Genomic DNA, 27,400 nt, shown 5'->3' on the forward strand with positions numbered 1-27,400 from the left:
CGTGCTCCTTCAAGCCTGAGAGGAGTTCTGTCACGGACAGTTAGGCAGCTCTGTCCTGGCAGGAAAGGGCGTGTGGGAGCGGGCCCGCCCGCGGCCAGGTGCGCGCCAGGTGCCCGCGTCCCGCCCTGCCTCTCTATATATAGCCGCCAGGAGACGGGGAGCGCGCGCGCGCCTCTCCACCTTCTTCCCTTCACGAGCTGCTGCTTCCTGGTTGCCTTTTTTTTTTTCTTTTTTTTTTTTAATAAACCCCACACTCATCTCTTGTTTGGTGTTCCAACTTCAGGCAGCTCCTCAGTGGCGCGGCGGCCTCCCCGTCGTGCCTTGGGCCGGCGGCTGGACGGAAAGCGAGGCCGGCGGTGAGGAGGAGGCCCAGCAGTAGTAGCGGGCCATGGCCGAGCCGAGTCCGAAAAGGCTCAAGAGCGGCCTGCCCTTGTGCGCCATCCACCGGCATGGCAGAGCTCTGGGCAAACTCGTGAAGCAAAACTTCCCCGCCGTGGTGGAGGAAGGCCTGTGCGGAGTCACCGGCGCCCTGCTCGAGGTCGCCTACGTCTTGCAGATGCTGGTAAGGCCACCCGCTTGGCGCGCCAAGGCAGGCCTGGCGCGAGGCGCACCGCCAGCGTCTCTTTCCTCTGCGTTCGAGATGCCTCTTTTCAGGGCCACGACGAGGGCTCGCTCTGGGTTCGCCTTTTCCCATCCTGCCTCACCTCCTCACCTCGACGGGCCTCTTCAGTTGGGGTTCTTTCTTTCCTCGTTTCTGCTCTGCATTTATGCCGGACTTGCACGTCCACGATAGCCAGTGCTCCCCCCCCCCACCCAGGGTGCACAGTACCGGCACTTCTTTTTTGTGTTGTTAAAAAGTGTGACACTTACTGCAACAACTTCATGGTGACTACCGGCACCTATTTCTCCGGGGGGTGGGGACACTGAGATAACCGTTGCTTGAGTTCTTCTTCCTAAGCGGCAGCCATCAAGCAATGGATATGTTGTTATAAGATAAAGTAAAGGGTAAAGGGACCCCTGACCATTAGGTCCAGTCGTGGCCGACTCTGGGGTTGCGGTGCTCATCTCGCTTTATTGGCCGAGGGAGCCGGCGTACAGCTTCCGGGTGATGTGGCCAGCAGGACAAAGCCGCTTCTGGCGAACCAGAGCAGTGCACGGAAACGCCATTTACCTTCCCGCTGGAGCGGTACCTATTTATCTACTTGCATTTGGTGTGCTTTCAAACTGCTAGGTTGGCAGGAGCAGGGACCGAGCCACAGGAGCTCACCCCATTGTGGAGATTCGAACCGCCGACCTTCTGATCGGCAAGTCCTAGGATCTGTGGTTTAACCCACAGCGCCACCCGCCCGCGTCCCATTGTTATAAGATAGCCCACGTTAAAAAGGGGGGTAGAAGAGGTGCACACCTGGGGCTACACTTCAGACCTCCCATGGGAGCCCTTCTAGTAACCTCATGGTGTGTGGTGGCTAGTTCATTGCAAAGGCACACTTTAAAACATTATTATGTACCGTACATCTTCTGGAACTGCTGTTGTGAAAACAGATTCTGGCTTGCATCCCGGGGAGCTGTGGCTAAAACACTTCTTCCTTTGCTGAATACAGCTGAGGCATGGCTTTTCTTCTGTATTAAACCAACATCTGCTGAGGTCTTTTGCTGCACATAAAGTGACTAAATCCCCACTCTTTCCACACGTGTGTGCCTGCATTCATACACTCGGCTGACAACATTAGTTCATGAATAATTGCTCAGTTGGTTAGAGTATGGGGCTGATAATACCAAGGTCCCAGGTTTGAACCCCATATGGGACAGGAGCATATTCCTGCATTGCAGGGGGTTGGACTAGATGATCCTCAGGGTGCCTTCCAACTCTACAATTCTATGATTGTATGATTCTATTCTATCTGGTATACTCCTTTGCCACATATGGCCCTGTCCTCAAACTTAGGATGGAGGCCCATTCCCTTCCCTTTTGTCACTCTGCCATGCCCCCATTGTGCTATGAAGCCAGGCTCACACTGCTTTTCAAATGCCCTCTCCTTCACTGATGCTCCTTATGTAAACCACCCATCCTTCATATGCAGAGCCAACCTCTTTTAAGGTCATGTTAAAATGTTCATATGTTGGAAGGCTATGGGAAACAAATGACATCGTTTTGTCCACCGGGTGACAACTGGCTGTATACACATGGATTGCACACAACTGAATGGATGTATGCAGAATTATTCATTGTAACACCAAACTAAATTATTAATGTATCTCCCCCAAATTTCAGGTTTCTATTTCATAAGGCAGTATTGTAAGTATTTTGGGGGTATGCCAAGTCCACTGTTTTGAGGGAGAGATATTCACGTATGCCCCATTTTGATGCCAGAAGTACTTTTTGTGAGCAAATACCTAGCTAGGTCATGTGGATATACCCTAGCAATTTTGATACTGCCATGAATGAGCAGGTCAGACAGTACCACACATCTTATATATTATGGTACATTTTGCTGCTGTATGAAATTACTATATTGCTATATTCACTGTATTTACAATATCTAATATGTCTTTTAAGGTTGTTCATGGCATATAAATAATAATATGCACGGAAAATAATGGTTCAGCATTTACTGCAAGCGGACACTCATAAACTGATGCAAAGCTCCTGTGCAATCTTTCCCCTTTGTATAACTCACTTCTGTCTGTTGCTATCTGTCGTGATTTCTTTTTATATGAAGTCCTAATTTTGGACAAGTCCTTCATCTTAGGAGGCCCGGAACCAAGGAAGGAAATTTACATGCTGACTGACTCACTTTTGGATATGTGAACAGTAGTGAATCAGTCTTTAAGAGACTCAGTGCCTGTAAGTATGGGGGCAGAAATCAGGCCCTTTTTACTTGCGAAAAATATGAGTGTTAAATGAGTCTGGTAGGCAACTGACGGTAATGAAGCTACACTGATTATACGGTAGAGTAAGAGAATCAAGGAATGAAGAGCAGGGATGGGGAAAGTGATGAAGCAAGGGAAGAAAAACTGACTCAGAACTTAGTGGTGGGAAGCTGTGACAACATCCTTCAGCTGTCACTGCATTCCTTCTAAAAAGAGAAAAGGGGAAGCTGCTGACAACACTGCCCTGATTAGATATAAGGATCACAATTCAAGATGGCAATATTCTCAGAATATGAGAACATATTTTTCCAGCAAAAACAATGAGGAATGGGAGAATAATAGCCATAAAGTCCCATCTTCTCTGCAGGCACAGAATGTACTTGGGCAATTGCTGGAACTTAGTATGAATCTGGATCTGTTTCTTTCATATTGTTAATGATTTTCTTCATGTTTTAATGTGATGAAGACCTTAGGGAGTGTTTTCTTATCTCCTATATCTATCTGATTGGCCACTGTGAGAACAGGATCGTTGACTGGATGGGACATTGGTTTATTTGCCGGGGCTCTTCTTATGTTCCTTTGAAGTTTGAAGGAGGGTAAACTTGGTAGGCAGTAAACTGAAGAGGCAGTAACCTGAAGTAAACTGAACATGAAGAGTAGCAGTGATCCAAGACCTGATTCTTACATTATGGAAGTGACATTGTTTCGATTTCCCTATGATTCCATTCCACACACTGTTTTCAATAATGTAAGAATTCAGAAACCATGTGGAAAAATCAAGCTCATGTGGGAAGAACAGCAATAACACCAGGGGCCAGATCTGGAGGATGGGGTGTGTAAGAAAGCGGTAACATGACACAGGATGTAACTATGGGAGAAGAATGGCAATCATGTTGCCTGTATATCCCCCTGCATAGTTTCCACTCTCCAACTACTACTCCAGAGGCAACAGCTTCTAACTTTCTGCAACAAAAGAAGTGACAAATGGTACAGCCATTCCTCATCCTTACAAATATCTGCTGTAGAAATGTACAGCATCCTGATTCAGCCAGAGATCTGCATGCATAAGCAATCTTGTGTGCATGTTGCGTTTGGATGAGCATCCTTATTCACATCATCATGTGTACTTGAGTCCTCATACACTGACTAGGTGCATCTTTGAATGAAAATATGCATCTGTATCATTCCCCACCACCACCAATTCAACTACTTTCAGTTTTTTGAAAAATATTTCAGATATTTCTGCATTCTGTGAAATTAACAGTGTTTACCTTTTTTGAATATAATTGTGCTAAAACAGATCCCATTCACATTAAGGCATGAGTGAGGAGTACGCGGCTCACCCTGTGTCATTGGGCTCCAGCTCCCTTTATCCCCAGCCAGAATGGGCAGTGGTCAGGGATTTTGGGAATTGTTGCTCAATGACATTGGGGGGGTATAGTCCCACCCCTAATTTTGAATATTAGTAAACTTTCTGGAAAACTAATTGCCCATGACTACAACTAAAACAGGTTATATGGTCTTTTTCTGATGTACAAATATTTTTTTAAACTTAACATACACATACCCCAGGGTACCTAATATGAAATATTGTTTCTATCTATGGCAAAAGCAAAAGTTTGTATTTTACTTCTAAAATATATCGGTTTTCCATAAATGTTTTTTTCTTCTACTCTTTTTGAAGTTTAAGCCTAAGTATTGTAAAATATTATGCAATATTATTGTACTTTGTATATGAACTGCAGTGGGTGTTTTGCTTTGTTGTCTGTTTGAAAAATATAGGGTGAAATCTTTGATCATTCTGATATGGCTTTACCAAATGTTTCTAAATTCTTCTGGGACCGGGCTAAAGAGGAGAGGGAAGCAGCAGAAGCTCTCATACAATACCAGCACGACAGGGGAGGCCTCTACTGTACCAGAGTTATCCAGGTATGTGGCAAAGTTTGTCCTCATGCCAGAGGTTTAACTTCATAAGATATATGTCTCATGTAACAGATCAAAAAAGAACTCGCACACATATCTCTTATGGTGTGAGCTACATATGTATTTAGCTAGACCTTTTTCATGTTAGCCTAGAAGCATAAAGCAAGAAGACATTTTTTGGGGGGGGGTCATATTTCTGCATGACACCTAGCGGGTTTCATGCCTCTCACAGTAAAATGATAGGGTCAGATTTGGAGCTTAGCTTTTCCCCCCATACAAATTCAAATTTTCTTTTTAGACATCAGTCTTATTGCACTTATTAAAGAGGGGTTTTTTTAACACCACTGTAACCATGATTTGAGTTCCTCCCCCACTTCCAGAATGTGAATGACATATGTCCATATGTTAGCAGGTATAGAAGTGCTTTCACCCTGCCATCTCTTGCAATTCGAAGCAAATATGTGTGAAAACTATTTTGTTTTTCTGCTCCAAGGCAACTAATCTGGGAGACCCAGCACAGTCCATATCCTGAAGCCATATCCTTTGAAAATCTAGCAAATTTCATTTTATATTCATTTAATCTTATCTCTTGTGGACATCCTTCCCTATGCAAGCAAGCAGCACCCACATGAACAGCACCATTCCATGCTTTTAGATCCCATCCTTCCTCCAGGGATCTGAGGGTAGAGTACACGGGTTCTCTTCTTTTTATTAAGAGCGGTAGTCTTGTAATCTGGGGAACCAGGTTCGAGTCTCCACTCCTCCACATGCAGCTGCTGGGTGACCTTCTTCGAAGTCTCTCAGCCCCACTCACTTCACAGAATGTTTGTTGTGGGGAAGGAAGGGAAAGGAGATTGTTAGCCGCTTTGAGACTCCTGAAGGGGAGTGAAAGGCGGGATATCAAATCCAAACTCTTCTTCTTCTTCTTCTTTATTGGAGATCTGCATGGATCAATGTTACACTCATGCAATTTTATGCAGCTTCGTAGCAGTATGGGTTGCTACAACCCATTCTAGGCTTTCATTACTTTATTGGCAATGAACATATTTTAGGGATCAATATTATCCACACCAATTATACAAACACTTGGCTAACATATCATCATATAAAAGCTATAATAAGCTTGGTGAGCTGACTTGTGTGCATATATTAATTTTCTATATCTGTATTCCGCAAATCTCAAAGATGTTGCTCAGAAGACAGAGGTAAGGGCATTACAGCACAAGCAGTTGAAAATGTGGTGGAAACAATTGTAACTTCTACTATTTCCCATCTTTGTTCTGCTCTTTGTAATTCCAGAAACCACCCAGTGTGTTAATAAGCGGTGTGGCTGCAGCTCTGGAAGTAGCCCTAGTACAATGGAAGATGATGGCGGGCCATTTTGAAGAGCTTTATGCTCTGAGTATCAAGAACTCGGATCCTCACACTGCAAGCACAATTAAGAAGCAATTTCTAGCACCCAAGATACAGAAGATCAAGTTGATGGGAGATCTAATTACCAATGCTCGTAGGCTTAGGAATGTCCAGGATAGCAGAAGTGACCTTGAGAACTATCTTATAGACCGTCTGCAAAAAGAACTAAAGATTGGGACCAATTCAGAAGCACACTGCAGTCTCCATGCACCATTTCAGAAATGTACAGGAGCTGCAAATGGGCTACAGTTTCTGCGAGAGGAGTACCCTCAGCCCAGGAATGGGATAAGGCCAAAATACCAAGGCCAGTGTTGCTCCCTCTCTCAGCCTCGGTGGAAGGGCTTGCGGGAAAGAGATCAAAGGCAGGAGCACAAATGGCATTAGATTGGCTGGGATATGAAGTATGCCACTGCTGAGCAGTGTTATGATATTCATACATCTCTAAATTGTCCCGGAATAGTTGTCTATAGGTTGACATGATTTGTGAAAACAGTCTTCACAAACCGGGTAACTGTACCATCATGATTTGGTCATTGTTGATTATTTTGTTCATGATACTATGTTTGAAAAAGCAATTATTCCACCATGGACTGCAGTCCTTTCTATGAGTGCAGGAACTCCTTACCTTCATATAAAAGCTATACTAACTCTTACCCACAATATTGAGCTCTAGACAATCATGTATCTAGTATAGTCAGGCATTAGGTTAGCTTGAATAAGTGCATAAATGATAACCTTGTATTTTTCTACTATGTAGTAAGGGTCTTTTATAATGCATTCCTTTAAAATAACAAGATAAATTAGATTTTAATATTTCAATGGTTGCCTTGATAGAAGTTTATTAACCTTACAGAGACTTCTATTTTAGTGTACATCCATTATATATATATATATATATATATATATATATATATATATATATATATATATTGCTACATAGCTTAATGTAAGCACAATAAAATTGTTTACCTTGGTGCATTGTACTTACATTTTTAAGGTGGTATTTTACTATGAAATATTTTACTACATATTTGATACGCCTGCAATAGCAATGATAATAAATGTTGAAAATTTAAAAATGAAATATATCTATCTTTTGTGATTTTTCATGATCAGCCACATGTTATGCTCCTGTTGGGAAGAAGCCATATATATGAATAAGGCTTTTAAATAAATGAATTGAGCACACCCTCTGCAGTCACAGTGCTTAACCATGCTTGATTTCCATAACACAGGGTGGTGTTCAGGGAGCAGGTTTAGAGACCTTAATTCCCATATGTGGAGTTCTGTCATTCTCATGGGTGAAGATCCAGAACTAGGATACTGCTTTAATGGGAGAGAGGGGCAAATTCTGTCCTCCACCCCTGACAAATTACCACTAGTAGCGATTCTGTCATCGTATGTAATACAGTGGTACCTCAGGTTAAGTACTTAATTCGTTCCAGAGGTCCGTTCTTAATCTGAAACTGTTCTTAACCTGAAGCATCACTTTAGCTAATGGGGCCTCCTGCTGCTGCTGTGCCGCCAAAGCATGAATTCTGTTCTCATCCTGAAGCAAAGTTCTTAACCTGAGGTAATATTTCTGGGTTAGCGGAGTCTGTAACCTGAAGCGTATGTAACCTGAAGCATATGTAACCCGAGGTACCACTGTATGTCTCTGCATAGAGATCCATTTCACTTTAATAAGGGCTTAATGGTGTCTAGATTGTGCCCAAGATAAAATATCATAATCAAAACTCCTTTGTAAGATTTAATTATTGGCATTGCTCCCTTGTCTCTAACACAATTGGTATTATTATTAGTAGTAGTAGTATTAAAAATTTGTATACCGCCGTATACCTGTAGATCTCAGGGTGGTTCACAGGATAAAATCACAGTATAAAAACACCAAATACATAATCAAAATAAAAACAAAAAGTAGTAAATAATTGTTCAAAAGGAATTGCAATGTTTTGCCTTCTTGTTTATGAGGACAAAAAAAAAAATCTTATCTCTTCGCTGGACCAGTCCTGCCAATAGTAAGTTTGAGGGTGTCAGACATTTTAGTGACTGCATGTGAATGGTTGCAGATATACTACCTTTGCTTTCCAGAGCAGCTGGAATATACAGTTATGTATGAGTGCAGGGAGAGGGTCAATAGCAGACCGCACTGGGATGTCTCATGTTTCAGCACTGGTGTACAAATAGGTAGTGGCAATACATATGGAGCAAGGAACTCTTAATCTAGCATAGTGAGAAAGACTGATCCAAATAATTCTTAGATGGGTTGTTCCAACATTGTAGGCCAAAATTTAATATCTTGTAATAAGTTTAACTCCTGTTAGCTCACAATATACAAGTGGCTGGGGCAACCCAGTCAGATGGGCAGGCACAAATTATTTGTTTCGGAGCAGGTCCTATTGATTTAAGTGGTACTGTACTTTCTTCCAAGTATAGGCTGAGAGTTTATTTCTGATGGCTTTCCTCAGATTATCCTTCCGACCTAAATTTGTCTCTTGCATCTTAAATTAGCCAGATGCTATTAACTACGGAGAAACTATTCCTCACAGGCCCACAAGATATTTCAGGCAGCTCCCATATTCATTCTATTTTACTCAGTTTCCATACATAGATGAGAAATAACATCAAAATTGTGAGCCTTGCATGGTCTATGATTAAACTCCATTCTAAGCACACTGAAAATCAGTGTCACGAAGTGGATGGAATGTCTGCCTTAGTCTGAGGAAGCTGAGGTTCATATCTTCTCTCCTTACAACCATGAAGCTTCTTAGGTAGCCTTAGGCAGATTACTACCCCCCGCCCAACCCACCTCTCTTACCACACAGGCTTGTTGTTTGTATGAGAGAGAAAAAAGGCAAACTGTGTATATGCTGCCCTGAACTTTTTAGATAAATAGTTGGATATGAAATAAATAAAACTACACTCTCTGGTTTATTTGTTAAGTTTGTTGCATTTAGTCATAGCTCCTTCATGGAGGATACGACTACTAGTCACGATGGCCATATGCTACCTCCAGGATCAGGTAAGCATGCCTCTGATTAACAGTGTGGTGAGCAACAGCAGGAGAGGGTGACTCTCCTCATGTTCTGTTTGTAGGTTTCCTAGAAGCACCTGATTGGCCTCAGTAGGAAAAAAAGGATGCTGGTTTAGATAGGCCTCTGGTCCAGCAGGGCTGCCATCGAGTTCACTGGAGAATACTGCATTGGCCCACATGGTTATAGTTCAAAATACTCTGCATCCTTTATACCAGATATTACCATCAGAACATATTATAGCCTACTGGAAGCTCAATTGTAACAGACCAAAAAAGACAAAAAGAAGACATTAGTTTAAAATACAGGAAGATTTCACCTGCTAGCTACTGGATCATTTTAGAAAGAGAGAGGGAGCATCCCCTAGTGGACCATAAGTATAAAGCAATATTGAAAGAGTGTTGGTCTGCTAAGATACCAATCTTCGTCACTTTTCAAAAGGAATCCATACTCATTTTGAAGCCAACCTGAGCAGTTACTGAGCTTTTGAGTGTTGGCTTTTGTACAGACGTCCGGCAATTAATCTTGGGCTTCCGTTTGAGCCTGTGTTTAGCACACACATTTCAAGAATCACGGACATGTGGTTTGTTCATATATATCTAAAAGCTGACTGCAAAATAGTTTGCAACAACATACCACTGACTAGCTACTTCTACATATAAAAAGTGTTGACCCTTACATGTGCTATATTTGATGAAGAGAAAGAAATGGATACATCTATTTTTCTTGAGGTCACTGTGGTAAAGGAGACTAATGAATATTAGTCTTTTAGTGCTGCAGCAATTGTGCTTTGGAACTCCCTGCCTATTGACATTAGGCAGGCACCCTTGCTATATTGCTTTAGATGCCTGCTAAAACCTGCTTTCTTTCTTCAATTTATTTATTGAATTTATATACCGGGCGGTTCATAGAAAAGATAATAATATATAAAATCAAAATAATACTAGCAAGGCTACCCAGATGTATAACAATTTAGCCATCTATGTTTGTTTTAAACATAGATTATTGTGTTTTATTTATGTTTATCTTATGTAAACTTTTTTTGAACAGTTTTACGTTTTTTAGCTGTGTTTTATCAATAATTTTATTGTGTGCACTGCTTAGAATTTTATGATTAAGCAGCACACAAGGTTTTCAAAATAAAAATAAAATATTGCAACATAACCTCCTGTTTTTTACATACATACATACATACATACATACATACATACATACATACATACCAGGGTGTTGCACACAGCATAAAAGGGAAAGGGAAAGGGACCCCTGACATAGCATATGTGGGATAAAATTTGCTGCCCTTTACAGCAACAGGTTTCTTCCCACTATATCTCCTTATGCTGGTTTTGATATTGGGAGACACCTTGAAATAGTGCAGTAAGCCGGGAGGTGGTTAAACTGTGACCTTGTCCAAGTTGGAGAGGACAGCACTCAAACACCCATCATCTCTGACCATTGGCATTGCTGGCAGGGGCTGCTGGGAGTTGCAGGCCAAACAGCATCCATCAGGCCACAAGTTAGCCATCCCTGATCTAAGGAGCATAAATAACCAGCATCATGTCTTTGCCGAGCGCAACAGATCTGGTTCCTATTTACAATTAGATGGACTCACTAGAATCAAAGACCTAGGAGAGCAACTACATATCACAACCATCTTGCTGCATATAATATACCAAGTGCCTCAGGCTGCAGTCCTACACATGCTTAATGGGACCCCTGACAGTTAAGTCCAGTCGCAAATGACTCTGGGGTTGCGACGCTCATCTCGCTTTACTGGCCGAGGGAGCCGGTGTTTGTCCGCTCCACAGACAGTTTTTCCTGGTCATGTGGCCAGCATGACTAAGCCGCTTCTGGCGAAGCTAGATCAGCGCACGGAAACACCGTTTACCTTCCCGCCGGAGCGGTACCTATTTATCTACTTGCACTGACATGCTTTCAAACTGCTAGGTTGGCAGGAGCAGGGACAGAACAACAGGAGTTCACCCCATCGTGGGGATTCGAATTGCCGACCTTTTGATCGGCAAGCCCAAGAGGCTCAGCGGTTTATACCACAGTGCCACCCGGTTCCTCCATGCTTACATGGAGGTAAATCCAACTGAACACAGTGGGACTTAACTCCCATTTAACATTTTACAGCTGATCACTTTGCCATTGCCTGTCCTTCCCACACGTCTGGAAAAGTTGCTATCCTTATTTAGAGGATCTCTGCACCCCCTTTAAATTTCCGATCCTCCCCAATGGAGGTATTGGAACCCCACTTTATTGGGTAGCAACAGCAGCCCTGTATCTTCAGCTGCTAGAAAGTGTTGCAACCTCAGATTGTTAGGTCTTCAGTGGATATTCACTGAAGACAGGGTTTTCATAACTGTGACTGAAAAGCTCAAGCAGGCAGCTGGAAGGGACAGCTTAGGCTGCGGGGAAGCCTGGATGGGAAAGCAGATAATTTAGGAAAACGGACCCTTTCTTTGACCAGTGTGAAGAAGCATTTTCCTGCGCATTATGAAAGCGCATGAAACATGCCACGCCAGTGATCAACGTGCAACAGCAGGCCTGAGGCTCCTCTACTCTCGCTATAACAAAAAATCAGAATCTGTTACTTGATTTCTGGGCAATCTGAAGTAAGCCAGTTGGGGGTTTCCCCCTCCCAATTGTTTAACAATGATCACAGAAAACTTCTCCGCTTCCTCAACTTATACTTCTGGGATTTGTCGGGGCTCCACATGGGCGATTGTGTGTGTGAAGCGACTGTGAGCTCAGTTCAGTTCTGGTACTCAAACGAACCCCTGGTCTCGGAGTGGTTTAAGCGTCTGCCTCTCACACCCAGGTCTGGTTACCGGAAACAAAGTCGATTCCACAAGCCTGAAGTTTGCCGGCTCCTGGGTTCCTTTAACAGCGCCATCCAGCTCCACTTAAAACGTGTTTAATTCACGTGTCAAGTCAAGTTCAACTGGGCTTACTTCTTAGAGCTCCCAGGAACCTTCCTCACTCCACCCCAGAAAGAGCCACACTGGCTGCTTGGTGGTGGAGATTTACCCCCACAATAGTGCGATCCGATACGTGCCCAAGTAAATCCCACTGACTTTATTGAGGCTAGCTCAGTGTGCATTGAATAGAAGCCTCAGTAGGTGTAATACTTAGGACACCGAGCTCTCCACCCGCCACCCCACCCCACCCCGCAAAGTAGCTAGAGAAGAAAAAGGAACGCGCTTTGGAAAAGGTCCATTTTCTCCCACTCGGAGCTTGAACGAAAGTTCCTACACGACTTGTTACACGACTCCATTCCCTGGCAAAAGTGCGCAATGCGATCCTACGCTCCCTTTGGGGCATTAGAGGCCTGGTTTCCCCGTGCGCCCCCCACCCTCCACCTGTGGTTGATATTTTTACAGTTGTGGAACTCCTTCCTGCGATGAGAATTGGTTGGCTGGCTGCAGGTTAGCGATCGTGCACACCGGTGTGTCCCCTCCCCCTCCGCCCATATCTAATTTAAACACAGAAATGCCGCGCTAGCGCAAATTGGATTTTAAATGTACTTCATCGCTGCCTTCGAGGATCCAGATGTCTCCAGTCTGCGAATCGGTCACATCGGAATATTCGGAATAGAGGCGACTCAGTCACAGCGACTGCAGTGCGAAAGTTCTAACTGGAATGAATAGTGACCCGCCGGCTTAGCGACCTGCTCGGCTCTTATTAGACGCCCGTCGCTGGTGTTGGCGTCGAAGCTACAGAAGCAAATAAGAGAGAGGTGATCTCCATTCTGACGGGGAGCTGGCGGGGGCGAGACGTAGAAAACTGGCGTGGCGAGGAGAAGGAGCTGGCTTCGGTCAGATATAATCAGAAATTATCTGAAGATGCCTCTTCTTTTCTCACCCCACCTTTTCAAAATCCTGCTTGCCGTTTGTCCGAAAGGGGGGGATAGGTATCCTCACAATCCCGCATAAGGTAAAGCCATTAAGTGGGAACGTTTACAAGAACGCTTTCATCTTTTCTTATCTTTTTTTTCTTTCTTTTAAAGAGCTGATGGGAGGGTAAACCTGGTTTATTTTGAGCCACAACACTTCTCAAATCACAGGAAACTGATATCGAAAGAAATAAAAGGCACAAACCGTAGTCCCGCGGATTTCAATGCAAGGCGTTTTAAAACCCTGGCTTGATTTGTTGCAAGTGAGTTTCTAAAATTTATTTCGCTTTGGCTGGGTCGTGCTCCTACGGGAGGAAAGGCACACTCATGCCCCTAAAATCGTTAGCGCACGTCGGTTCATGAACGGAATCGGGGACATTAACAGAGAACTCTGAGATAAACGATTTTTTGTGAAGCAACACACACACACACTATATCATTAACACCTGATATTACAAATTCAGATCACCACCTCCCAACAAAGTAAAATAAAATAAAAAGCATAGGAACGTGAAACAAAACGAAATAGTTCCATAACACGATTACTTCGATGGGAAAGTCCAGCGGAAGCCCTTTCCAAACGGTGAAAAATGTTATTTAAGCATTTAGAGGAGAAAACCATTCTCCTAGAACGTCTTCACAAACCAGTCAACATAATTGCCACGTTATTTATTTTATGATCCCTGAAAAACCCCAGATTACGATCTCTCTCACACTGTAACAGTAAGTTTCCACACACACCCCACCTTTCGCTATATATTTGGATTGTACAGTATGTAACTTCTTGAACGGATGATTAATATAGATCGTTGATTACATGTGGAGAGAAAAAAGAACAGCCTCGAACAAAACCAAAAACCAAAACACAAACTATTAAACTGGCAAACATCCCCTCCTTATTACATATCTGCCTTTATGCGTTTCGCAAATGACCCAAGGAGCCCGTGCAGCACTTTTTAAACGAATTAAAACCATGGCGCGATCCTTTTTTCAAGAATGCCATCTGGGCAAGTGGGAGCGGGAGATCTCACGCAGAAAATAAAGTTTTGCATTAAAGCGAAGCGCATGTGATCCCCCCGCCCGCCCGCTCCCCCTCGAGGCTCTCTCTCGGACGGCTGCTGTTTGACATTTGCAGCCACTTTCCCCCAGCCTTTTGCCGGACAGGGGCTTTCGCCGCCGTCCAATCCGGGCGAGGCTCCCCCTCCCCTCCCTCCCCTCCCGCCCCCTGCGAGACCCCAGCGACTGGCTCGACGAGGCCGAGGGATAGGCCGGCAGGTGGAGCAGAGGTGGCCTCGGAGCAATGCCCACCCCCGCTTCTGGGATAAATAGAGCGGTTTGGATGGCATCCGCGACGGGCATTTCGCTTTCCCCGTGGCAGGCTGAGCAGAGCAGGGGGGAAAGGGGGACCAAGAGTGAATGAAGCCCCCCTTCACAGCAAGCCAGCGCCTCCCTCTCCTGTCTGACCCGGGAAAAGAAGCGCACCGACGTCTGGCTCTGCTGGAGTCGTCAGGATTGAAGCCCGCTCGCCCCCTCGGGGTTCTTTAAAGCCAGGCGCTGAGCTCAGGGGTGGACAATCCGGCCCCCTTTCTCGCCCTCTCCTTCTCTCGCTCTGCCTCCGTCCAGCCTCTGTGGAGTCATTCCTCCGCCGCCTGCGCCCATGGACGTGCTAGGCCACATGGAGATCACCGACGGCTCGCTCTGCTCCTTCTCGGCCGCCGATGACTTCTACGACGACCCCTGCTTCAACACGTCGGACATGCACTTCTTCGAGGACCTGGACCCCCGGCTGGTGCACGTGGGGGGCCTGCTGAAGGCCGACGAGCACGGCCACCACCACGGCCACGAGGACGAGCACATCCGCGCGCCCAGCGGGCACCACCAGGCGGGCCGCTGCCTGCTGTGGGCGTGCAAGGCGTGCAAGAGGAAGACCACCAACGCCGACCGCCGCAAGGCGGCCACCATGCGCGAGAGGAGGCGGCTCAGCAAGGTCAACGAGGCCTTCGAGACGCTCAAGCGCTGCACGTCCACCAACCCCAACCAGCGCCTGCCCAAAGTGGAGATCCTGCGCAACGCCATCCGCTACATCGAGAGCCTCCAGGCGCTGCTGCGCGAGCAAGAGGACGCCTACTACCCGGTGCTGGAGCACTACAGCGGCGACTCGGACGCCTCCAGCCCCCGATCCAACTGCTCCGACGGCATGGTGAGTTGCAGGTTTCCGCGCAAACGCAGGCCGTCTGCTTGCGTAGGTGGGCCGCCTTGTGCTTGACTTGGCTCCCATGCCTATGAGAAGCAGGCAGCCCACAGGGGCGATTTCTATCTTTATGATAGCAAAGCGGGTATCTCTTAAAAGCCTGTTGGTCATGTAAGTGTTAAAGGTGCAGGAGCTGTACCCGAAATAGAAGGGCAGTTCTAACACTTAGATTTCTTTCTGTGTCATGATCTAGGGAGGGAACGGAGGTGAGACCTTACCCCTTTCTCTTTTGTCTTTAGCCAAACCAAGCCCAAGAATCTTATTTTCAGTGTCATGACAAAGCCCGGCGACATGCCAAGTCACTACACACCCTGAGCATGCAATGAGTTCTTTTCTGCCACCTCTGAGTAATCACAGTCCCTCATTGGAATATAGACCAGGAGAACTGGGGGCATCACTTCCTAGAAGGCTAAAGTTCCCTTCATCTCCTTTTCAAATAAATGAAGGCTTCACCTCCAAGCACACCATCTTCTGGGAGGAAGCACCATTGAGATCAGTGGGTTAAAACACTGAGCATCCTGCTTTTCTGCTGTGCCCTGGTCCCATTGAGAGGTTTCCTTGGCTGGCTGAGCCCTCCAAAAGAGGGGCTCCTCTTCTGCACAGTGTAGGAGATTTCTTCTCTTTCTCTTGGGGATTGTGGTGACATGGCTCCTCCAGTATACTCTCAGGGAATCTGGGATACAAGGAGGAAACTTCTCTCTCTTCTGGCACTATTAGAATAGATAGACCAGATGATCAGAGGAGTGAAAGCAATTTCTCAGGTCATAATGAACTAGTTAGGCTGCAAGCATTCTTAGGAGTAAACCCAAATGAATTCTGTGTAATTCAATTCTCAGCAAACAAGCACTGGATTGGGACACCTAAACCACCACTTTTATTCATTTAGTCATGAACTCTATGAACATAGACTCCCACTGGGATATACAGTTCAATGAATAAAATAATACAATAAAAAGCAATCGGCAACATAAAACACTGCGGCACCCATGCAGTTTACTGATCAAACTGTAAACCAATGAACCATAAATATTGCCCTGTCTTTTTGCTGCTACAGAATGGCATGAGTACTTTTCTGAAGTTCATGTCCCCTTGTCCTCCCAGGGCATAGTGCTCTTGCAAGGAGTACTGTAATGTCTTTATGCTTGGAGAAAGAAACAATAGCCTTCTTGCTTAGTTCTGCTGTGATTTCTTGACACTTGGGAAAGAGATACTTACTCGCTTCTATGTAATAAAGTTGGGTTTTTGAGACAGTGGCTGGTAGCGTATATCAAGCTCTGATCTCATGCGGCCCTGCAGGAAAGGGGCAGTTGAAAGCAGGTGCTTCTATAACCATGGAGTACAACCATCTTTAGGGGGCAGCCATTAAAACGCTTTAGTACATAACCAGTGTTATTTACTATGCAAACCTATACACGAGTTCAATGGAACTTGCACCTGCTAATCCAGGGGTTATTTTATTTCTGAGCAGATATGTGCAAGTTGGAGTTTGTTTGGGGCTATAATGGGATGGATAGGACTGTGGCAAGATATTTAGCGACTGGCTATAGCTAGCGGTGATGTACAAAGCAGTGAGGACCATTGTGCTAATGGTGGCTAGTGGCCTCATGACAAACTGTGCATGTGTTAGGTGGTGGTGGAGGAATGCACCAAAGAGAGGCAATGTTTATCTTTGAGAAAGAGAGAGGTATTGAGTGGTAACCAACAGCATGCATTAGGGACAGAGGCAGGGAGAGAGACAGAGTCCAGTACTTAGTACTGGAAGCAGGAGATATTTAAGTGAATTGGAATTTGCTACTCAAAAATTGCCTGTCGTCTCCTGTTCCATTGTATTCCTTACAACACTGAGCGAACAAGCTTCTTCTTCTTTAAATCCCAGCATGCTGAGGTGACTGGAGCATTGAGTTTGGACATGGCAGGTATAGATACAGAATCATCCTCAGGTTTATTGGTTCATCTCAGTCCCAGTGCATTCAAAGGGTTGTACGTAAGGGGACATAAGTGTAGTCACACATACACACACCCCATAAGAAGTCATGATAGGAATTTATACAGTTGCTGAGTTTGTCTCTTGCCAAATGTAGCAAAGAGCAAATGTATGTTAGAAGTCAAGAGTCTTAAGCATAATGAGAAAACCACAAAGAAAGAGGTTAAAGGCTCATAAAACCCTTTAAGGCAGGCATGGTCAAACTTGGCCCTCCAGCTGTTTTGGGACTACAATTCCCATCATCCCTGGTCCTGTTCATTAGGGATGGTGGGAGTTGTGGTCCCAAAACAGCTGGAGGGCCAAGTTTGGCCGTGCTTGCGTAAGGTGACTTTCCTCCCCTTTTCATTTAAAGGGCTGGATTGTTATACGTGTGTTTCCTGGAGCAAACACATAAAGTGTGAATGACATGTGTGCACCCTTAAGCACTCCTATACACATTTGGACACCTGGTAGCCCTGATCGTATTTCTGACCTGATGTCTTGTTTTGTTTCCAGCTGGATTACAGTGGACCCCCTTGCAGCTCCCGCAGAAGGAATAGCTATGACAGTAGCTACTATACAGAAACACTAAATGGTAGGTATCTGCCTCGTAAGAAATACATTATTCTATATTATACTCTCCAAACACAGGATACACTCACAGACTTTGTTCTCCTTTTTACCCATGTGTGGGTATTCTGAAGCTCGTTTTTAAAATTTCAAATATTATTATTATTACTTTTACTACTCTGATCATTATTACTATTATTATTTTGATGGATGCCTTTTAATGTAACTTGTACATTACATTTTTTTAATTATAGACCACAATCTTCTTTTTTTAAAAAAATGGCAATTGGACCAAAACTTTAAAATTATTGGGTGCTTTTTTGCCTTCAAAGGCCATTGTACAACTTAAATTATACTTTATTTATTGTTGTGTTTGCTTATTACTTTTTCCACCTCACCTTTCCTCCCAAACGGAGACCACAGTGTCATGCATGCAATCCAACATAATAACAAAATAAAACACTAAAGCACTCATATATAAAAACTGTAATAAAACAATGATACATGTCCCAGCATTCAGAGTTTTGAAAACAGCAGCCCCTCTCAGAAGGCTTGGGGGAAAAACAGTGTTTTTTAGCTTTTGACAAGAAGATGCTATCTATGTGGAGGAAGGAGGTGTGTGTGCCACAGACAAGGTGGCAGCTGTGGGCAGGGTGGCAAGTGAGCCCTCCCCCTTATTGATAAATAAACCTTTTAAATAACTCATTTGGCTTTTAATTTCCATTGACACCTCTCAGAACTGTACGGGGCCTGTTGATTCAGATATGAATAGGTGTGTGTTGTTGTCAGTGGGGACCCTATGGCAAAACAACTTCTCCTTGGTACTGCTTCTGAGACTCCCTGCTCTCCTTGTCCTCAGATTCAAAGCAAGGGAAGAGTTCGGTCATTTCCAGCCTAGATTGCTTGTCAAGCATCGTGGAGAGGATTTCGACAGACAGCACTGCCTGTGCCAGCCTGTCCACAGTCGAAAGTGGAACCGAGGGGAGCCCCTGCTCACTCCACGAAGGGGCTAGCCTGAGCGAGCCTGGAGCCCAAATCTCCTCTCCAGCTACCTGTACCCCTCTCCCTCAGGACAATGTCAGCAGCAGCAGCAGCAACCCCATCTACCAAGTACTATAAAGCCATGGGGGACAGAAACTGCCAACAGGAGTGGATCTCAGCCGATACACTTAAGCCTGCCTTCTGAAGATTGAAAAAGACAGTACTTGTGGGTTTTTGGTTTTCCTTACCAGTTTTAATCTGTATCTAATGATTCCAAGCTTGCATTACTTCAAAATACACTTATTTATTGGTTATAAACGAAAGCTATTTGTATATAGAAGAACTTTAGAATTGCATACCATGAAATGGCTAATGTTGAATCTGTGCTTTTAAAAAGGGGTATCCTTAAGTTTGAGGGTCTTCTCTGATCCTATGAGGAATAAACTCTTGAGGCGATCCTGCATAAAGGTTGCTTAACTACCACTGATTTCAGTCTGACTTGGCCTACAATCCTATGCCCACTGACGTGGGGTTAGGCCCATGTAAGTAACTCAGTGGGACTTACTTCTGAGGAGGCATGCATAGGATTGCACTGTTAAGCAACCTAAGGCTGCACTCTTCTTATACACACTTGCCTGGGAGTAAGCCTCATTGGAATCAGTGGGACCTAATTCCGAGTAGACACATTATAGGATTGCAGCCTTCCTTTCTCCTCAGAAACATAGACATCCACGTATATTTTGTAAAAAAAGGTTGTGGACCATTTTTTAAAATACTTATTTTGTATACTTGTAAATAAGAGTTGCTTTGCAATAAAAAGAGGAAAGATTCCAACAAAACAACCCAAAAAAATTTACGTATTTAATGTTGCTTGGTTTGTCGTGCCAAACTTTAACTTTATATATTTATACAATGTGGATGCTGAGAATGTTTTCAACAGTATTCTAAATAAAGAACCTTATTTATAAAACTGCTGGAGTTATTCTGCCTTTGGTTAGGGAATTTCCTTTTTTATTTTTTTAGGTTTTCAGTTTTACAATTACATTATTTTCCATTCTTATACAGTAGTTCTTTTAGACTTCCCACCCAGCATTCCATAACATTTCTTTGTACATCTTGCTTAGTTGCATATACATTAATTCCTTCACCTTATTTCCCACATTTTCATAACCTTAATATTGTCAACTGTTGGTCACAAGGTATCCCCTACCTGAAATTTATACAGTGGTACCTTGGTGTACAACCATAATCTGTTCCGGAGGTCTGGTTGTAAACCAAAACAGGTTGTAACACAAGGCACGCTTTCGCCAATGGGGCCTCCCCTCCAAAATTGGTTGTAATATAAAAAAATGGGTTGTAATAAAAAAAAGGGGACACGCACTTCTGGGTTTGACGTGGTTGTAATCCAAAGCGGTTTCAAACCAAGATACTACTGTATTTGAGATCAATTTTTTCTAAATACTCCCCTAGATGCCTCCACTTACTCCTCGTCTGTTTGTCTCTTGATTTCTTATTTTAGATGTCGTACTTGCAAGCTCTGCATATTCAATTAATTTATTTAACAATTGTTCTTTTCCTGGAGTCTCTCTTTGTTTCCAATACCTTGTGCATACTATCCTCGCAGCTGTTGTGGGCTTTTGTGATAACTCATTCCCATGTATGCCTAGAATGAATTCTTCCGGTTTTGGGGGGAATGTTAGTTAAACTTTTTTACACCATTTCCCAAAATTCCTTTGCCCAGTTGCATTTCTACCATAAATGAATGAATGCAACCTCTGCATCTAGGCATTTCCAACAAAGTTTTGAACCTCTTTTGTACATTTTGGCCCATTTAACCAGTGTCTAATACCATCTATACATGCAGAGAAGTTCATTGTTGAATTCCATAATTTTTCCCATGCAACAATTTCAATATTATGCCCAGTATCAATGGCCAGTTTTATTCTTGCCTCCTTTATGAGATCATCTTTGGTATCCCATTCTAACAATAATTTATATATTTTTGAGATTAGTTTTTTTTTGGGCACCAAATCACTTTTTTGAAATTCTGAAGCCTCTTGAACGAATCCTCTTTCTTTATCTTTTCTAAACATCTCCTTTGTTTGAAAAAATTGAATCCAGTCAGGTATCCAGTTAGATATCTCTTGCTGATCTCAGTTTTATATTGCCATCTTTGTATTCAAGGATGTCTTTATACTTTCCTCAAGTCCTATCCATATTTAACCTTTTTACTGCAACTGCTTCTACCAGTGAAATCCAACCAGGAGTCTTTCTTTCTAGGATATCTTTGTGTCTCATCCAGACCATATATAAACTTCTTCTAATCACATGATCATAATAACCCTTGTGAACCTTAGTTTTTTCATACTATAGGTACACGTGCCACCCATAAATCAGATTGGTCCCTTCTAAAACCAATATATTCACATCCTTCAGTTCTATCCATTCTTTCATCCAGCTTAGACAGGTTGCTTCATAGTAAAGTTTCGGATCCGGGAAAGAAACCCACCCCCTTTGCTTTTCATCTATTAATATTTTATTTTTATCCTTGGTTTTTTCTTTTGCCATAGGAAGTTTAATATATCTTTTTTCCCCATTTTGTAAAGCAGTTGGAGTTGGATATTACAGGTAATGATTTAAATAAAAATATCATTTGGGGCAGGACATTCATTTTAATTACAGATATCCTGCCCAGAAAAGACAGGTTCAGGCACTCCCATTTTTGAAAGTCTTTTTTCATTTCAGTCCACACTCTGTTATAGCTGTCTTGAAATAAGTTCAGATTTTCAGATGCAATCCAGACTTCTAAATATTTAATTCTCTTTCCCACTTTGATTCCTAAGCCATTTCCCAATTCTTTCTTTGTTTGGTTATTTATATTCTGAGTTAGCATTTTCTTTCTGTCTTTATTAGTATAAAATCCCGCCAGGTTGCTGAATGTTGTAATAACTTCCAAGGTTGTTGGTAGGCTTTCCGAATAATTCTCTACTGTTATAACTGCATCAACCACAAAGGCTTTAAATGTATATATTCTCTGTCCTATCCATATGTCCTTTATTCTCTCTTCCTCCCTTATCTTTCTTGCAAGTACTTCTAATACCAGATTAAACAATAGCGGAGATAAGGGGCATCCTTGTCTAGTACCTTTTAAAACTTGAAATTCTGAGAATGTTTTCAACAGTAATCTAAATAAAGAACCTTATTTATAAAACTGCTGGAGTTATTCTGCCTTTGGTTAGGGAATTTCCCTGTTGCTTTCAGTACAGTGTTAGCAAATGCACTTCTCATTCAGTGAAGAATATTCACTCTCCCTATATAAGAATAAGGTGAATTACAGTGCAAATTTACACCTGTCTACTTTGAAGTAAATTCAGTTGACTTCAATGGGACTTACACCAAGGTGTAGGAGATTGTAGATTGATTCCATCCTTCTCTGGTGGATGATATTGATGGCCATCGGCTAGGAAATCAAGGCTGCGAGTTCTTGCTGTGTGTGGCCACAGTCTATAGTACACCATCTTCAATATAATTTAGTCAAAAGGTATGATGTCATAGAATTGTAGCATTGGGAGCATCTAGTCCAACCCTCTGGTATGTAGGAATCTCAACAAAAGCATCCATGACAGGTGGTCATTTATGAATAAATTCATTTAAGACCTTATTCTCTAATGACATTCTAGGTAACAACCAGGCTGCATTTCAATCCATACAATGTTTTGCTAATGGCTGTAGAGAAGGAGGGGCTAACCAGATGTTGCCTTCCAGATGTTGCTGGACTACAGCTCCCTTCATCCCTGGCCAATGGCATGCTTTTGCCAAATATATGCATTTTATTGTAAACACAGGTTAGTTAGAAAACTGCATCCCAAAATTTGGATACGTGTGAATTTCAAAGGATGGTTATGTTTTCAGTTCTCATATTGTTTTGGAAAGTGCAAGTTTGATAAATTCTGATTTAAATGCAAACCGAATGGAATTTCTCGCCCATCCCTACTTGAAATTACAGGGCCGTTTTCACCGATGTGCTGCTTTTGTGTGAGTTGGCATAGAAGTTAACACTGAGGATCTTTTGAAGCATATTGGGCTTCTTATTCATGAGCAGATCATATACAATAGAGATGGGGTTCTTTTAAAGTTCTTCAATACTATGAGAATCTTTCCTCTTTTTTGTTTTGGGTAATTATCAAGCTCTGGAGACTTTTTCTATTGTTGTTTGTGCGTGTTCTGTGTAAATAAATATCTGTCTTTTTGTAAGTAAGATAAATGTTTGAGGGTCACCACATATTATTGTTGTTTTCTTGATTATTATTTTTTTAATCATAGCTACATGTTACTTTAATCACTTTAAACACTTTAAATGTATGAAGTATTTTAAACTCCTTCTTCAGCTGAAAAAGGCTTCCAGAGTAGCTTACCATGATCAGGATTAAGATGGTCTCTGCCCTAAAATCTAAAAGACACGGCACAAAAGGAAAAGGAATTGGGAGGGAGGAGGAAAATAAGGAAACACAGGCACTAGTTCTTAGTTCAGAGTTCTTTCTTATCATTGTTAACAGGGAGGGTATGCAACATCTCTGCAGATTCGTCTTCTCTAGCCAATGGATGGGGCCAGGTTGGTATCTTCCTTGCCATGACATTATAATATATTTGTACTTTCTTATGAGGAATTGGACAGAAATTGCAGCAAAATTTTGATTCACCACCTTTGGTCGCTTTTTTAATTTTACACTAATGCATACTGAAAGCAAGTAAAATTGCAGCACGTGAAGCTGAAGCCCTGAAACTCTCAGTCAGAATATTTGTGTTCGACAATGAACACCCTGTTCCACAAGTATTCCCGGATATTGAATTTCAACGATTTATTTTAGCAACCTAAGTTTCCACAGCCTGGTTCTAATATTACAACAGAGACCATGCATGCATTTAACACATCCCAAAATAGGCCCATTAAAACACATACACAAGGGCTGCTTCATTTGTGACACACACACACACACACAGAGAGAGAGAGAGAGAGAGAGAGAGAGAGAGAGAGAAAGAAAGAAAGAGAGAGAGAGAGAGAGAGAGAGAGAGAGAGAGAGAGAGAGAGAGAGAAGTATGTACAATGTCACATTACAATGCCAGGTAATTATTATAAGGATAGTCAAATGGTCAGTTGAACCACCACATGGCTCTATCAGGCAGCTAGGTTCCAACTCCATCTCAGGCTCTTCCTTCCTCCCAGCTACCAACTGACATTGATGAGACATCAGAGTAAGGAATGATTCCAAGGTGCCTAGAACCAAACCCAACCAAGAATCCTCTCCTATTGTACTTTAAATGCCACCCACTGCTTTGGGAGCTGGTCACGGTGGAGGGAGGGAAAACAACGTCACTGTTCTCTCAGGTAATGTGAACACACCCCAAGTCTTCAGGAACCAACAGAAAACCCATCTAAACCATGAGAGTTGGTAACCTGTTGTTGTTATTATTATTTTCACACTGAGTGTTGTTTTCAAGCAGCTGTGCCCTTTCCTAGTAGCTCCCAGTTTTACCCCTGCTGGTGCGTGGCGAAAAAGGAGAGAGCAGGCAAGTTGAGTTCAGTCCATGATATTTTAATAATCGCCTAAATAAAGTGTTTTAAGCTTAGTACGGCAGATTAGTCAACTTGAGAGGCTGCTGCAACACTCGGAACCTTCCTGGTAACAGATTTAGCAGCGGGGTTTATCCTCACATTTTTTTCCAAAGGTCAAGAATGCTGTCATATTCTGTATGAGTATGATTGAAGCTCAAACCAGGGTAGTCATTTATGTAAGCTAAAGCAGATGATGTCGGTGTCACTGAAATGTAGTGTCAGTAGATAAGCAAACGATGAGCATAGTTAATGCGGAGTGCTATTTAGAGTGTGCTGTATCAGAAAATCTGAAAGTCCCTAAAACTATAAGTACAGCAGGATCATCCCCTACCAATCCCACAAATAGTGATGACCATTTATTCATTTATTTTTGCAAGTGCTCCAGAAATGAATTCCAGAGGCAGTGCAATAGACAGCTCACTTCACCCCCATGCCTTGGTGTGGTTTTTGCTCCCAATCTATGAACTAGGGAACATCAGGCTTGAGCAGAGGGAGAGCAGGGAATCTGAGCTACTCCACTGGCTTCGCTGAGACAGCAGCCCCATTTGGCTCCTGTTTCCAGTTCACACTGCCATTATAAAAGTACTACAATAAAACTTTAAGAAGTGGAGTCTGTTTGCCTCTTTCTACTCCATCTCCTTTCATTTTAGGTGTTGTGTCTTTTAGATGCTAAGCTTGTGAAAAGAGACTACAGTATGTTGTTTTTTATGGATTAAGATCAAACCTTTTCAGCTGAAGAGCAGGGGGAAAGTATTTAAACGAATAAAAGGACAGCTAATATGCTGGAGAGGTGGGAAAGAGTATTGACCGGACTTGGTGACACAGCCAGACCTTTAAATCCCTAAACAGCCTCAGCCCAGTATACCTGAAGGAGCGTCTCCACCCCCATGGTCCAGGCCAGACACTGAGGTCCAGCGCTGAGGGCCTTCTGGCAGTTCCCTCCCTGCAAGAAGTGAGGTTACAGGGAACTAGGCAGAGGGCCTTCTTGGTAGTGGAACGCCCTCCCATCAGATGTCAAGGAAATAAACAACTATCTGACTTTTAGAAGACATCTGAAGGCAGCTCTGTTTAGGGAAATTTTTAATGTTTGATGTTTTATCACTTTTTTATTATATTATTGCTATCTGTTGGGAGCCACCCAGAGTGGCTGGGAAAACCCAGCCAGATGGGAAAGGTATAAATGAAAAACTATTATTATTATTATTATTATTATTATTATTATTATTATTATTATTATTCTCCCATCGGCTCTGTGCCATTTTTTGACACTCTTTGCTCCACAGGCTGGCCAACATTGTCTGAAGATTTCTAGTCCAGTGTTGCACATCCCATAATCACTTCCCAGCCTTATACAATGTTTACAAAAAGGTCAACACGATGCCCCTCTTTTTTATGGCACACAGAGATAGACTGAGCACAGGAAAATTTCATTAGACTCTGATGCCTGAAGCGGCTACTTCATCTTGCTTCATAGTACAGCTAGCCCTGTAATTTACATACAGCGGTGGGACAGAGACCTGTGGCCTTCCATTTATTGTTGGGACTCCAACTCCCATCAGCCACAGCCAGCAAGGCCAATGGATAGGTATGATGGACGCTGTTGTCCAACAACATCTGGAGGACCAGAGATTCCCCATGGATGGAGTTGAAGAACCCTATAGGTGTAAATGATCTCCCTGCCATAAAATCCTGCCACATTTTGTATGTCAGGATCAATTGTAGGAATATTGGTATGGGTGAGTGGCCTGGTGGAATGAAGCGAGTAAGAGAGTGGCAGGTCCTGAACTTGGTCAGCATTATTGGTTTAAGGTACAAAATTCAACGAGCTCATACAAGATGGACTCACAGAAAACAGACGTATTCAGACCTACCAATGAACATTTTCAGGGGCTGCCAGCTTGGTGACTGCAATCACAAGGGCCTTCATTGGTGGCCCTGGAAAGGAGCACCAGACACTGAACTTTCTTTCTTTCTTTTTAATAATAATAATAATAATTTATTATTTATACCCCGCCCATCTGGCTAGGCCTCCCCAGCCACTCTGGGCGGCTTCCATAGAAACCAAAAATACAGTAAAATATCACACGTTAAAAACTTCCCTGAACAGGGCTGCCTTAAGATGTCTTCTGAATGTCAGGTAGTTGTTTATCGCTTTGACATCTGCTGGAAGGGCGTTCTACAGGGCGGGCGCCACTACCGAGAAGGCCCTCTGCCTGGTTCCCTGTAGCTTTGCTTCTCGCAATGAGGGAACCGCCAGAAGGCCCTCGGCGCTGGACCTCAGCGTCCGGGCAGAATGATGGGGGTGGAGACGCTCCTTCAGGTATACTGGACCGAGGCCGTTTAGGGCTTTAAAGGTCAGCACCAACACTTTGAATTGTGCTCGGAAACGTACTGGGAGCCAATGTAGGTCTTTCAAGACCGGTGTTATATGGTCTCGGCGGCCGCCCCCAGTCACCAGTCTAGCTGCCGCATTCTGGTTTAGTTGTAGTTTCCGAGTCACCTTCAAAGGTAGCTCCACATAGAGTGCATTGCAGTAGTCCAAGCGGGAGATAACCAGAGCATGCACCACTCTGGCGAGACAGTCCGCGGGCAGGTAGGGTCTCAGCCTACGTGCCAGATGGAGCTGGTAAATAGCTGCCCTGGACACAGATTTGACCTGTGCCTCCATGGACTCCAAAATGACTCCCAGGTTGTGCACCTGGTCCTTCAGGGGCACAGTTACCCCATTCAGGACCAGGGAATCCTCCACACGTGCCCGCCTCCTGTCCCCCAAAAACAGTACTTCTGTCTTGTCAGGATTCAACCTCAATCTGTTAGCTGCCATCCATCCTCCAACCGCCTCCAGACACTCACACAGGACCTTCACCACCTTCACTGGTTCTGA

The 27,400-nt window shown here is 43.4% G+C and overlaps 2 protein-coding genes across 2 annotated transcripts; both read left to right on the forward strand.

The window, feature by feature from the left end:
- Positions 1-203: 203 nt before the first annotated feature.
- On the forward strand, positions 204-7,291 carry LOC309330529 (ferritin light chain-like). The gene is made up of 3 exons (XM_081842219.1): positions 204-562; positions 4,654-4,800; positions 6,094-7,291. Exons 1-3 carry the CDS (start codon positions 389-391, stop codon positions 6,589-6,591), a joined length of 819 nt encoding a protein of 272 aa, XP_081698345.1. The 5' UTR covers positions 204-388; the 3' UTR covers positions 6,592-7,291.
- A 7,170-nt stretch (positions 7,292-14,461) lies between these two features.
- On the forward strand, positions 14,462-23,184 carry MYOD1 (myogenic differentiation 1). Its single transcript, XM_081841995.1, has 3 exons — positions 14,462-15,337; positions 17,868-17,946; positions 18,781-23,184. Exons 1-3 carry the CDS (start codon positions 14,795-14,797, stop codon positions 19,038-19,040), a joined length of 882 nt encoding a protein of 293 aa, XP_081698121.1. The 5' UTR covers positions 14,462-14,794; the 3' UTR covers positions 19,041-23,184.
- Positions 23,185-27,400: the final 4,216 nt, after the last annotated feature.

This window comes from Podarcis erhardii (genome assembly GCF_964252035.2).
Source record: "Podarcis erhardii genome assembly, chromosome: 1".
Lineage (NCBI taxonomy): Eukaryota > Metazoa > Chordata > Lepidosauria > Squamata > Lacertidae > Podarcis > Podarcis erhardii.